This window comes from Culex quinquefasciatus, chromosome 3, assembly GCF_015732765.1.
Source record: "Culex quinquefasciatus strain JHB chromosome 3, VPISU_Cqui_1.0_pri_paternal, whole genome shotgun sequence".
Classification (NCBI taxonomy): Eukaryota; Metazoa; Arthropoda; class Insecta; order Diptera; family Culicidae; genus Culex; species Culex quinquefasciatus.
This window is the reverse complement of record NC_051863.1, coordinates 40,634,718-40,649,897: the sequence shown is the minus strand read 5'-3', so window position 1 is coordinate 40,649,897 and position 15,180 is coordinate 40,634,718. Positions and strand designations below refer to the sequence as shown.

Sequence of the window (15,180 nt, the reverse complement as noted above, 5' to 3'; positions counted from 1 at the left end):
TCCAATACCTACAACTTTGCCGAAGATACCAAGTCGATTAGAAAATTCCTTCAAAAGTAACAGATTTTCGAATATTTACGCACCATTTTTGTTTGAACAGCTGTCAAAATTGTATGGAGCCTTTTATGGGTGAACCAATGACATAAAATGGCTTCTTTGAGAATAGGGAAGGACCCCACACAGTTTGAACCAAATAAAACAATATAAATAAAATCTATTTCTGGATTTGGTGGAGAATTGCTCTATTGTAAAAGGTTCTGCCATTGGATGTAAGAAGAAGATGCTCTGACATCCAATGTGATCGCGGCTCTGTCAAATTTTTGTTTTAAATGTAAGAACGACCCTTCTGGGTTATTGCAGATTCGAAAAGTATATAAAATTTCCCAAAAAATGATATAAACGAATAAATTGTACAGTTAAGTAACGAAAAATGGCATGGCATGGCAAAGTTTTCAAAAACAATTTTTGTATTGAATTAATTTTTCGGAATTTTGAGTAAATCGAGCGTAAAAAAAATCAAATTATTCGCTCTACAGCATTGCCTTGGCGTTCTCGATTGCGAGATTCCTACTCGAAACTAGGTGTTCGAAGGCTTGATTGTTGAGGCAATTGCAAACCTCTTTTTCCATCCACCCCGGGATTCGAACTGACGACCTTTGGATTGTTAGTCCAACTGCCTACCAGCGACTCCACCGAGGCAGGACCCAGGGAGACGACTACTACACCTGGACTGAGCTAACGACCTAACCTTTTTTAGGTTAGTCCGGGACCAACATTTACTTCCCTTCCGACGGAAGGCGTGATCAGCAGATCTCGTCTCGAAAAATGCCACCGGGACCGTCTGGGATCGAACCCAGGCCGACTGGGTGAGAGGCAATCACGCTTACCCCTACACCACGGTCCCGGCAAATCGAGCGTCAAATTTTACATAATTGTCCCTTTGACGCCTAATTTTCAAATCATCACCACTTCAGGGTGGAAATTATTGAAAATCACGCCTTTTTTTCTAAATGTATAAAAATGATAGCGGTCGTACCACCCCTCCGTCACGAAATTTCGAAAAATGAGCTTCGGATTCGTGATCAGTGACCAAAATTACCTATTAGAACAAAATTTTACGCAAATCGATGGGGGTTCAGGACAATTTTTTTCCTATTTTGTGTGGGTTGGCAGAAAATGACGCATTAAAAAGGGGGACATTTAAAAAAGTCTAGTGTTGTAAGCTTTTTGAACTTTTCTATAAAAAAAAAACATTATTTTGTTTTGGGAACTTTGTGGAGATATCGTCTGTTGAAAAATGAATGCTAATTAATTGACATTCAGTTTAACTTCTTTTGTAAAAATAAATAAATAAATATGTCAGCATTACTCATTGAACTGAAAATCACGAATTTCGTATGTATCAAGTTTCGTTAGGATTTTTCAGCTGCATGTGTGTGTGTGTGTGTGTGTGTGTGTGTGTGTGTGTGTGTGTGTGTGTGTGTGTGTGTTTTTAAAGTTAATTTAAAAAGTGAGTAGGGAGTAAAAATCCTTGCAAAAATATTTGCGATGGCAACTAGACAAATCTTAATAGGATCGCCAAACTTGCGTTGCGTACGCAACTAATGACTTCCGTCTTTCGCGACCGGAAACCACCTCCTAATCAAATCACAGCCGGCTCATATTTCGTACACTTGCTGTTTCGCCTAATATCCATCATCTTCTGTCAATCAACCTGTGTACTGTTGCCACGGCCAAGCGCTACGTAACAAGGTGTCGCGACAACTTTTCCCACCTCACCTCGAGCTGAAAATAATCCAATTAGAGACCGGATGTTAATTTGTCCTTTTTGATGCTTTATTTGCTTTCTTGTTTTTCTTTTTTTGTTCGTTGTGTTACAATATGGACTGATTGGACAGACTCTTTGGCATGCAAGTGTATCGTGTGTGTGTATTTAGGAAATTAATAGTATTTAAAATAACCTGCTCATTCACAACTCACTGTGGTAACTCTGCAACAATTTAATCTAAGCTGTTTTTAAATAAGTTTCCTTCAACAATATTGAATACTAACTACTCGATTGCTTTCACCCGACAATGCTTTCTGGGAATCGATTACGGTTTTATGTACAAACAACCAGACAACCTCAAGCAGTTTCGGCCTCGGCACTCACGTAACCGGCGTGCCTATTTCTATCGGCGTGTCGAACAGGATTTGGTATGGCCACTCGCGGTGAATTACGGGTCCAATGTCGCCGTTCAGAAGCGTTATCAGATCGTCCAGGTAGCGGACGTCCTCAAGGTCATCGGACAGCTTGCGCGTGTCGGCTATTAGCCGGTTCGTGGTGGCCTCCAGCGACTGAAATGAGGGACGACCATTGAGTTGAACTTCTTGGAAGATCCAAAAGACACTACCAACACACTCACCACAATATCCTTATGCACCTCGACCGATTTGTACATCAGCGAATGGATGTTCGTGTCCAGCTTCCCAATATCCTCGATTTTGTCCGCAATGTCCTCGATCATGCTGGACGCCGTCGAGCTGTAGCTGGTCTGGCCCGACGAGTTGGCCGAATCGTACTCACTTCCGTTCTTCCGCCTGAAATTCTGCAGCTGGAAACTGCTCAGGATGTTCGACTCCAGCAGCCCAAAACACTTGTACCGGTCATTTCTCAGGCTCGATTTACTCCGAAAGTCCCCCGAACTACTACTGCCGGCTCGCAGGTGAAAGTGATCGTGGCCCCCTTCCGCACCGTGCTCACACTCCGTCCCGTGGCACTCGGGCGAACTCCGCGAAATGCACGGGTCGCCGTCGTCGTCGTCGTCATCGTCTTCGCTGGGTACGCCGGAATCCCCGCCGGCCCGGAGCCGTTCCCGCGAGCTGGATTTGGACTTTGGCTGGTGAAAGGGCGACGATCGCATCAGGCCGCAGCAGCAGTCGACGTTCAGGTTCAGCGTGTTGAGCGTGTCGGTTTGCTCGAGCTCCTCGTACAGCGTTAGGGCGCTTTCCTCGTCGACCGACAGCGTTATCTCCATCGTGCGCTGGGGGTAGTTTTTGTTGTGGGCCGACACCGGTAATCGATCCTGATGGATTGAGATAATAAACCAATATTTTAGAAAAGTTTGTTTTTGAGAGGCGTTCATGGATATATTTATTTTTCAAATCATTTTTCTGTGAGGCATGGATGGCAGCAATTTCTTGTATTATTTTTAGCTTATCAGCATTTTGCCTGTTATTGTTATCTTCTGATTACCGAAGAAAAATACAGCGGTTGGAAAATGGAAAATGATATTCAAAAAGTCAAGACAAAAAAGCTGAAAAAATTGTTTTGCTTTAACCCTTTGAGGCATTTTTTGATTTTTTTTTCTGTTAATTCTTTTGGTTATCCCTCTAGCAACAGCTCATAAAATATTTTTTATTATTTTAAACTATGTTTTAACAACAGAAACACCTGAAAATTTGATAAAACTACTTTTATTTAATTGCTACATAAAATTATGTTTAGGTTGTAATTTATCATAACACATTGAACTCCAACTTTAAAAGTTATTTTTGTCATTAGTGTTCACGTAGTAAATGGATGACCCATAACAATAACTTTATTTGATTTTAGTTTGATGCTTTTTTTTTAGAAGTTTTTGAAATTCTGTCCATGCATTTCCCATGTCAAAAAATACATTTTTTATCATATGGTTTTCCAAACAAAGCGCCATACAATGTTGCGGATTTTTAATAAGCATGTGAATGTTAGAAAATCTGTATCTCCAGAAAGGGTGTCTTCGGCAAAGTTGAAGGACTTTTCAGAGAAAAATAAGTACACGAATGAAAAATTCCCAATCCCCAATATATATGGAGTTTAGATTAGAAATCAAATTTGTAATTCAAAGTGAGCATATCCATTTTTGATAAAATACATTATTTTCAAATTATGGCATTGGCAAGGTATTTTTTTCGAAAAATTACCAGTTTTTAATTATTTAATATTCGTTATAAAGGAAAAGCACCACTGCAAAACATGTTTTCGAAAGTTGAGAATGTTTTTTTGCAATTTTCCTTTGGAAAATGAGTTTTTTTCAGAGCCATTAGCATTCGTTTTTCAACTTGCGATATCTTGGAAACTATTGATTTGTTTTTCAATGTTACAAAATGAAACTTTTGTGAAATTTTGTGCTCTTTTCTATAAAAATAATTTTAAATTTTAGAGCGAAGAAAATCTATTTGAAATGATTCAAATTTCTTATTTTGACCAGAAAAAAAATTGTTGAAAAAATATGAAGAAAAGTCATTTTGCGTACAACGTACACAATTTGCATATATGATTCACGCAGAAAAATAAGGCATATTTGAATCACAAAACGTTTTGTTGATTTGATAAAAAAAACATTATTTTTGTTGAATCAACGCTTATCGCCAAAGCATCTTTTTTCATGCCACTAAAAAACTTGTGTGGAGTTGTTGATAATATTATTCTGCGTGTTTGATTCCTTTATTCCAGGGATGCTCAAAGTTTTTGGAGGCCGGGCCAAATTGGAAGCTCAAATGAGCTAGCGGGCCAAATTTACAAAGAAAAAACGTTATTTAATCCGCCTTTAGGTGGTTGGTGCCTTGCTCTCATTTATAGAGTGATTACAATCCCCTAAAGTTTCCACATGGTTTATGGATCTCCCCTAACGTGATCGCAGCATCTAAGAGGTCCTAATAAAAATAAGTGACGAGTAAAAAAAATAGACTTCCTACAGACTTTTTGTCAAGACTTTTGTCAGACTTTTTATACAGACACCGCCTTTCAGGAAAATGGCATCTCTCTACAAGGCTTTTTTCGTGGCGATCAGACGGGACAATTTGAGGTTATTTAAATTGAGACCATTTTTTAAACTGCTTGTAATTTTAGATAGGTAAGTCAGATCTTGAAAATCCTTAAGGTGAAGCCGTTGATCATTTTCGAAGAAAATTGATCATCACTATAAAATATTCTGTATAAAATTCAATTTAACGAATTTCAGCACCAAAAGGAATCAGCGTGTGCCGGTTGTTGCATTCTTGAAGCCACTGAAGGAATTTTTGATCTAAATCTATTGTGCTTCAAAATTTATATAGTTTTGTGGCACAGTCATTGACGTCCTAGTTGGCAATCATTGATTAATGACGATTTCCATATTTTTACAAGGAATGGGATAATCGTTACCAAAAGGAATCAGCTTCAGGGATCGAATCCCGCCCGGTCACCTCGCCACCGATATTTCGGTGGCAACTTGAACCCCCTGCTCCCTCTGGGAGCAACAGATACACACACGGTATGCCCCTCCCCCCACTACAACAACTAGCGGTGGGTGAGTGGGGAATGGACGGGAAGATGACCAACCAACCACACCGCAACGCGTGAAGGAAGGAAGGAAGACTCTTCCAACAAGACCCCCAGGAGATCATCAACATCCATCAAGACGAAGAACAATAGATCTCGGATCTATAAATAGACGCACGGCTCCGTGATGGCAAGGCCGATTGAGCCAGTTAGGGTATAGGTTAAGATAGAGGACAAAGAATAAAAAAAAAGGAATCAGCATGTGTAGGGCACTATTCTAAACAACTTGTTGAAGGAATTTTGTCAAAATATTGAAAGCGACGCAAAATTTATATCTTTGAACGAAAAATCATGAAAATGATGGAAGTCTTCACGTTAATCCAAAAAAGGTCTTCTCATATGCTTTCTAAAATTATATAACATGTGAGGGTTTCATGAAAAAAACACCCTTTTTACCATAATTTTAATTTAATATGAAACAGTTTTTTTAACATAACTTTTTAAATACATGATAAAACTGAATGAATTTAAATAGCAGCTTAGGGGACGTTAAGACGGATCGATTAAATCCATTCCGGCCAAAATCGGTTGAGCATGTGACGAGATATTCCAGTGACATTGATTTGGTACACATGTCTACATACAGCCAAACACACAGACATTTGCTCAGCTGATGATTCTGAGTCGATATGTACAAATCTCGGGTGAGTTTTCAAAAAGCCGTAAGAGACACTGTGACCTCTGACATTAGTTTTAGTTTTTCTCGAAAATGAAACAAAATTTCATTTTTTTCGAGTATGGGGCACTTGAAGGACGTGTAGATGAACAATCTCGAGCATTTTTTATATTGGTTTTTCGTAAGTAGGTCGAATACCGATTTAAAAAGGACTTTGTTTACCAATGGCTTTTACGGCTTTTTGAAAACTAATCCGAGAAATGAAGGTAGGTCTAGGAGGTCTAATTAAAAAGTTCGTTTTTCGAGTGATTTTATCGAGAAATTAAAAAGAGAGATGTGAGCTGGTAACATGGAGTGAAACTTTCGCAAGTGTTATGGAAAACTTCACAGCAGCTTGACAGAAAGTTTAACTCCATGTTGCACTTTTAATTTCTCGATAGCCTTTCCTCAGCAAAGTGAGGAAGGCAAAAAGTTATAAAAAAAAACTACGTTATTTTAATATAAAAGATTTAATTTCTGTTATTTAAAAAAATGTCAATTCAAAATAATAGAAACACACAAAATTATTTTATTGTTTCAGATATTAAAAAAAAAGTTTTTAGCTGAATGTACCTGTGTTTAGTTTTTTTGTTTTGTTTTTATATTTCGAAAATGGTGACATTACATGTTGAACAATTCAGCTAAAGGCGTAATTGTTTCTATAAGTTTAGAGTGGCTAGTGAAAAATCGCTGAGAGTCAGAATTTCAACATTCATTCATCGAAAATTCACTAATATTCAAATTATTTTAAATAAACATGCTCAAATGATTCTAAATGCAAATGAATGCATTTTAAATTAATTTCAGCTGATTGCACTTAAATTTCATTTTTTTAAGTTATTTGAAAATATATTTTTGCTCCTCTCGGAGAAAAAAGAGTTCCCTAAATCTTGAACAAGCGTTCAGGAAAATGGGAACCACGAACAATGTGTTCAAATTTCATGGTACGTTTTTCAAAATCGTACCATGGTATTTGAACACTTTGTTCGAGGTTCCCATTTTCATGAACGCTTGTTCACGATTTTGGGAACTCTTTTTTCTCCGTGCTGGTTGGATTGACGAAAGCTTTTTAAAATATTTGCAACAAACTTAATCCTCCGATTTCCACATTTTGTCTGTCTGAATCAGTTGGTAGTCAATCAGATTCGTTATCTAACTGTAATAAGTTCGAATCTCGAATGAAGTGCAATGTAAGTTTGAGGAAAAAGTAAAAGGATAATAAACCTTGCAAATTAATAAAGAAAACTATGAATTTTATTACAGAATTCTACCAAAGTCAAACCTGAACGTTTTTTTTTTTTTAAATATTTTCAAAAATGTTTGATGAAAGTTTTGACGATATTTACTAGTTTCACTCAGATTGAAACGTTTTAATTATAAAATTTTTTGAACAAATTATTTGTATCTCAATAAGGCTTTCTATGCCCAGTGAAAAAATATATAATTTAACCCAAAAATGACGAATGCCTCGTCACAGTGTCCTGATGCAAACAATGATCGAGCTCGAGCTGCCACAGCCCTGCGAAGTATGTTGGCTGACATATCGGGCGGTCAGTCAAAAAAACCAGCTAGAAGTCGCCAGACAAACAAATTTTGCTAGAAAGAGATAGGAAACCTGATGCAAACAAACGTCCAGCTGTCATGTAAAAATACTTTCAATGTGTTGGTAATTTTCTGACTAGATAGCCTTATGTGGTGATCAAAATATTGATAAATCTTAAGTTTTTTTATTCGCAAAAAATAAAAAGATTAGCATATAAAACTTTAAAATAAACAAGTAATCAACGGGCCATTTTACATGACCATTCAAAATGGGTCCGCGGGCCACAAAATATCACCTCGCGGGCCACGTTTGGCCCGCGGGCCATACTTTGGTCACCCCTGCTTTATTCATTTATAGAAATTATGCTAAGAGTTTTGTTTCAACTAGTGCAAGAAAAGTGCACAAAAAAATTGAAAAAAAATGACCCAATCACTAACATTGGGTCAAGCAAACTAAGTCAAGTCATCAATCAATGATGTTTTAGACACAATCAATATTTTAAAAGGATGATTTTTCGTGAGGTAATTTGCTTTAAATGATCCTCAACTTTAAACATCTGCCAAAATGTAATGGTTCTCCGAGTACATCGGCAGGTTCAAGACCTGTAAGACCCGCTTGGACCAAGTAACCCTGGTCAGTTACATGATCTCCAAGTATTGAGTTTAAGGAGTTGTTTTTTTTTGTTATATATTAAATATTTAACGATCCTCGGTCCCAACCTGGTCACAGCACCTAAAAGTAGAGAGCCTGGAGCTTATTAGAGAACGGTCATCTCAAACCAAAAGTACCAATCGAAGCACGAGAACTGCCAAACGGAGGTACCAATCGAGCAAAATCCTTTGTCTTATGCTCGATTGGTACCTCCGTTTGACAGTTCTCGTGCTTCGATACTAATAAGCTCCAGGCTCTCTACCTAAAAGGATCTAATAAAAATAAGTTATGAATAAAAAAATGTAATGATTCGAGCTAGGAACGTTATTTTTCAGCTTTATTTTCTTAGGATGCCAGAATTAAGTTTTATTAATAGAATCTTAGAAATTAAAAAAAAAAACCTTAAACATCGCTTCGACCAAATTTCCCTCTTAGTCCCCCATTGACGGTATTAATTTAGGCTACCAACTCTTGCTGAGCTAAAATCCGTACACTTTACCGATAGGACACCATGGTGCAGTCCTCGATTATCCGAAGCCTCGATTGTCCGAAGTTCTGACTATCCGAAGTTTGAATATCCGAAGATTTGTGTGGGACTTCGGATAATCGAATCACGAACAAATATTTTTTTCTTATTTTTTATTTTCTTATTTCAAACATCAAATTCGAGTTTTGCGACTCCATTTCAAGTCAAATTTGAATTGAAAATTCAAAAATGCATTTTTTTTTCAATATTTAATCATTGCCATTTACGTCGCCATCTTGGATTTAAAAAATCTAAATCACTTTCAAAAATAATACATTAAAAAAAACATTTTTCGCGATTCGATCGCCGAAGTTTCGATTATCCGAAGCCTTCGGATAATCGAGTCTGGACTGTATATCAAAAACTGTCAATATTATTAAGATAAATTTGGAATTTTAAATATTTTTGCTAACGTTTAAAAGTTAACGAAATGTCAAGTTTGCTTTTACGAATAATATCATTGTCAGTGTTTCCCCGATTTCTAGAGTTTCTATTGAAAAGGTCGTATAAACACAAGCATAACACAAGGTTTTCACAAGCTTAGAATGTCTTTGGATCTTTTATTTGTTAAATATGTTTCGCAAGGAATTCGAAAAGAACAATTATTGAATATAAACTGAGAAAAACCCGGATAACTGACCCTTTGAAATCAAACTGACAGTTGAATAAAAATGTCAAAAGCTTTGGCCCAATGAAAAAAGCAATTCAATTTTTAAAAAGTTGTAAAAATTCCGTAAAATTCCGTATTTTGCGAAAAATTCCGTACAAAAATTCCGGCCTGTTCAAAATACGAGGAGAGGGTCGACAATTCGTACGATAAGAAAAAAATCCGTATAGTTGGTAGCCCTTAGTATTAATAAATAGCATAAACCACAAAAGTAGAAATTAAAACACTTATCTTAGGCATAATACATAATTGTGATAACAGCTCATTGACATTGTGCGAGTTTTGATTTTAAATTGTATGGCGTTATAGCCGATTTAGAGAAAATTTTCCGCAATCTGCTAAGGCTTGGCTTGGTTGGCTTGAGACATTTTCCTCTGTAATGGCAATATAAACCAATCCTAACATATCAATCATACCGTTTTTGTTTTCTTGACTTTCGATTCGATATTCTCTGAAATAAGCTATGTCTTCAAAAATTTAAGCTATTGAGTTGGCAAATTTTGCTCACCAAAAACTACTTACTAATAATCCAACTCTCAAAAAACTGCACTATTCGTGCACCGGTAGCGATTCTAGTGACGAATTTTAAATTCTGCAAGCACCTATATTTTGAGTTTTTCCGCGCGCCAGGTGAAATTCAATCTCCATGACTAGAAATGGATACCACCGGGCGAATGCATTGTTCTGAGTAAAGCTGCGTTTAGGAAAAACAAGCAGGAAGCTCAACCGCAAAAGCGTATCTACTGGGTACCGTCGAGGGGTGCAGGTTTAACCTTCTTCTTCACCTTCATAAATCGCAACAAAAAAAAACAAAGAATTCAATCAATTTGTATTCTATCCAGAAAAAATATATAAATTCATACAAAATTTACGATTTTGCAGCATTTTAATTAAGTCCATTTCCAATTTGTTCTGAATCGCGAACAAAAAAATAATAGTATCACTGCTTAAATCTCATATTTAGATCGTTTAAGAATTGGTGTTGACGAATTTTAGAATTACCTTTTCAGGAGACTCCTCAATCAGATTGTTCTGAAGTTCTAGAATTTCTCTGTCCAGTTAGTTGAATGTGTAATCCATCATCACGGTAGCTTCACAGTCTCCACCTTTTGGCACAGTTTGTGCCAATCACGTACAGTTTAACGTTTGATTCCATTTTGTCGTTTATCCAAATAGAAGCACTTTGAGTTTCTTCCCAGAAAAAAAAATCATCGATGCTCAGATTTCACATATCTACTGATTTTTCGTTGTTTTTTTGTTTGTGTTGTTTTTAACTTTTCCACTTTACCAATCTCGACTCGTTTCCTTCGTTTCGTTCACTTCCAAGTTCGCACTGTTTCTGTTTTTCGAGCTGTTGGCAAAATTACTTGAGCAAATTTGCACGTCGTTTCTGCCGCTGCTACTGCTGTTGATACATCATCATCGGCCAATTTAGAAAACTTGCTTGCTTGCTGCACTCTGAGTACATAACATTCATTAGGTACGGGTAGGGCACTATTTGCGTGTTACGTTTGATACCGAGCTTTTTCAGAACTCGTTTTTCTTGTCGCTTTTGAACTGATTTTGACTTTATTCCTCAAATATTTGAGAAACTTGATGAATTTGCTGATTTCAACCCTCGCACAGGTCGATCTCCCACACACACACTTCTCAATGACCATGAAATGTTCCACTTTGTCGTTGCTGATTCATCAAAATCAATTAGTTGCCTCACTGAACTTGTCTGTTCCGTTCAATAACTACTCGGTGCTGCTCGTTGGTACAACACTCGCTAGCACTATCAGCAGTGAGAAATTCAACCTGTAAACACGCTGCACATAGTTCGATCGGTGTTTTGATTGCAATATCCCGTGTGACTCTATCAGCGCCGCGAACTCGAAAAAAAAAATCGTTCAAATTTCGCCTCGAGAAGCTCCTCGCGTTCCTCGCTCACTCGCGATTCGATACCACACTGCTACTGAGCCATAATGGCATAATTTTTCTCTCTTCCTCGCCAACACACACTCACACACACTCGAACAAATTCCGCCGCGGCCGAAAAAAAATAAGCAAACGTCGGCTGTTCGGATATACGGGGAGTTTAAGGTGGAGTAGGAACGAGTTTTTGTCAAACTCTTAAAAACACAGAGAAATTTAAAAAAAAAATATAAATATTTGAAACCAGAACTAAAAACTACATAAAAAATATTCTTGAATCACCTTTTGACACTTCTCCCCTTAATAACAACTCTCACGTGTACAATAACGCACGAAGCCCCTCATATCTGGGCACGCCGCGCAAACTTTACTGTTAAGGAGTGTGCCGTGGATAACAGCCGCGTGAGATCATCGTGGTTTAGGAACGCGTTTGTGTGGTTGAACGGAAAATAAACGCAAATAGATGCGAGCGAGTTAGTTACATAGGGGAAATTCTCGTATCTTTGGCAGGTTAAGCTCTCGCTCCTAACTCCATCCAATTTGCTGATTTTCACTATTTAAACAACTAATTTTGCAAAACTTTTGGTAGAAACTTGCTTGCTCACTTCTTATTGAGCTATTTATCACTCGATTTCAGTTGAAAACGCTTTTATTTAGCTTTAATTGCATGTCAAAGTTCTGACCTGCCAACATTAGAGGCACGCTGGAATTAGATGCTGTTCCCCTACTATAGTTTCGAGAGCGTCGTATTTCTCTCGCGAGTTTTGAGGCGCGTTTGTGGAGACCGGACGGCAGCAGCAGCAGTAGCGTGTGGATTGTGGAGCAAATCGACGGGACGTCGCGACGTCTGTTTTTTTTCTCTCTGTATCGTGACGCACATGGGATGGAAATATGTCTAGCTGCGGAGAAGTTGAGACTGGGGACGACAACCATTTTTTTAAATGTATTACCTGCTTGTTATAATTGGTATAATAGCTGAAGAACTTCAATGAACATTAGGGTGGTCCAAATCCGGTCTTTTTCGGGGCTACCCCATGAAATCAAAGATAGACTTATCACTAGGCTAAATACCAAATTTGAGCTCATTCTGACCACGGCATACCCTCCCTCTAATCGCTTGAAGTTTGTATGGGAAAAATCGTAAAAATGTATGGAGAAAAGCAACTGTTTCAGTTTTTTACCTGTGAAGGGCGCAATAGTCGTTAAATCTTTATCAATCCTGAGATGTAGGACTTTCCATACATTTTGACAATTTTTTCCCATTCAAACTTCAAGCGATTAGAGGGAGGGTTTCCCGTGGTCAGAATGAGCTCAAATTTGAAATTTAGCTTAGTGATGGGTTTATCTTTGACGTCATCTTTGAGCCCTGAAAAAGCCCGGATTTGGACCACCTTTATGAACATCAGCGGTGATATAATGTAAAATGGTACTGTGTGCGGACTGAGAGGATAAATCCCGAAATTACCAAGAGTACTTTACTCATGGGTTCATCTCAAAAAAAAAGTTCATTTATAAAAAAAAGTACGGGTACCGATACTCGAACCCAAGACCTTCGGCATATTGAACCGTGCCTTTGCCGTATGGGCTACCATGGTTCGTTGACTAAGTGGCGTTTATTTGTCCATATAAGCCACTCAATAGGATGAACTGTTCCAATGCACGAATGAACACACGAGAGGACTATACTCTCGCAAAATAGCACTTTCCTCTCGTTTCTTTTCGCGAGGACTATCCCATCGTTTATTAACTTTGGGTGTAGCGCACGAAAAATCGGTAAAATGAAACCGAAAAAATCATCATCTGGATTATTCGGCGGAACACCGATTTTAATACTACACTTTTCGTAGATGAACAATGTACACAGCAAAAAAAAAAAACAATTCCCGTAAGCGTGAATTGTGTTCTCCGATTTGAGAACCACCAAGGAATATATTCATGAGTAGTGTGCAAGTGCACTACACCCAAAATTCCGAGTCGAGAGAATCGTTCCCTCAAAATTTATTGAGGGCTCAGCGCCAAAATCGAGAGAATAGTTCTACCAACTCACACCACCATGAAAATGAGTTCATTCGTGGATTGATACAATAAATCTTCTGTCATACATCGACATCTGAACATTCCTTAGACACAGTTTTTGATTTTTTTTTTGTTTTTCAAAAGATAAAACCAAATAAAATCAAAAAAGAAAAACTTTTTTATCAAGAAAAGTATTTTTTTTTCATAAAACATAATTGCCCAACATTAAAAATGTGGTTGTTAGGTTATCTTTAATTGATAGTATAGGATTGATTCGTAAATGTAGTCCTTTGGCATAGTTAAAGATGCCGATTAAACAATTTTTCTTATGTTTTGTTAGCAAAATTCATAAGCTTTTGTAAACATACATAATTTTGGTCTTTATTAGAATATTTTACGGTTTGAAATACTTTTCAAATAAAATTTATTAATTTTTCAAACACATCCACACAATTTTTATGTATAATCTTCTACACAGTAAAAAAATATGTAAATTTGGAAGGTTTAGCTAATCCGATTTTAGCTGTTGTTTCCCATTTCCGTCGAGTGGACTGTATTTTCCCCGGCCTTTTTCCCGATTTTTCTTCCGCGGCCGGATCGAGTATAAAAACACGCGTCTGTATTTTTCGGCTACACGCTAAACTCTGTTTCTTTATTATTTGTGACATTTGAATGTACACGGAAAATTTACACGCTATGAAAACAAACCAAAGTTTTGCACAGAAGGTGCACTTCATTTCCCAACTTGTCCAACAGCTGTCTTAGACGCAAAAGAAAGGTGATTAGTTTGGCTATTTGGGAAAAAATGTAAGAAGTTTCAAAAATCGAAGGCGGCGAAGTCCTTGTAGATAAAAGGAAGACACTAGTGGTTGGTACTAGCAATGGTGGCCGACAGCTATAAAGTAAACTTCGTTTTTTTTTCAAAAATCTAGCTTAACATTTGAAAAGGTCGTATGAAAACTTAAAATGCTGTTTTGAAGGTCTCGGGACCAAAGAGCATATGTCTGAAAATATTTTTACATGGTTCCTCGGAAAATTTTTCATAACGTATCAAAAAATGGTTAAGTTTTGTTTTCAATTTTCTGAGATAGGATTTAAAACAAATAAAAACTGGGGTTTTCGACGCGCCACGCGCAAAAATGGAAAAAATGACGAAAACGGCAAAAAATCGTCTTTTTTCACTTAAACTGCGATAACTTGAAAATTTCAGCGATGACCTATACATGTTAGGGTACCAAAATTTTCGTAATTGAAATACGCAACTTGGAGTACCCTAACATGTAAAAAAAATGAAATTTTGAAGTTATCGCAGTTTTAGTTTAAAATGTCGTTTTTTGCCGTTTTTGTCATTTTCTTATTTTTGCGCGTGGCGCGTCGAAAAACCCAGTTTTTATTTTTAAAAAAATCTGATCTCAGAAAATTGAAAACATAACTTCACCATTTTTTGATATGTTATGTAAAATTTTCCGAGGAATCATGTAAAAATATTTTCAGACATAGGCTCTTTGGTCCCGAGACCTTCAAAACAGCATTTTAAGTTTTCATACGACCTTTTCAAATGTTAAGCTAGATTTTTGAAACTTCTTACAATTTTTTCCAAATAGCCAAATTAATCACCTTTCTTTTGCGTCTAAAACAGCTAAAATCGGATTGAATTTTTTTTTTGAAAAAAGTGGTTTTTGTGAAAAATGACTAAAATTGTCATTTTTCGGACCACCCTAACACGGTTTAGGTCACCCTAATGACCAAATAAAAAAAATGGGGTGATATTTATAGGTTTTCAATTTATTTTATAAATGATACTGAACTGGTCAGACAAGTCTTTGAAAAATACATATGGTAATTGAAATTACAAGCCAGA

At 37.0% G+C, this 15,180-nt stretch overlaps 1 protein-coding gene across 1 annotated transcript; it reads right to left on the bottom strand.

Moving 5' to 3' along the window:
• Positions 1-1,814: 1,814 nt before the first annotated feature.
• LOC6054578 lies at positions 1,815-11,761 on the bottom strand. Its single transcript, XM_038263985.1, has 3 exons — positions 10,389-11,761; positions 2,406-3,065; positions 1,815-2,337 (listed from the first exon to the last, which is right to left on the bottom strand). The coding sequence occupies exons 2-3, from the start codon at positions 3,015-3,017 to the stop codon at positions 2,149-2,151; spliced, it is 801 nt and encodes a 266-aa protein (XP_038119913.1). The 5' UTR covers positions 3,018-3,065; positions 10,389-11,761; the 3' UTR covers positions 1,815-2,148.
• Between the last annotated feature and the right edge of the window lie 3,419 nt (positions 11,762-15,180).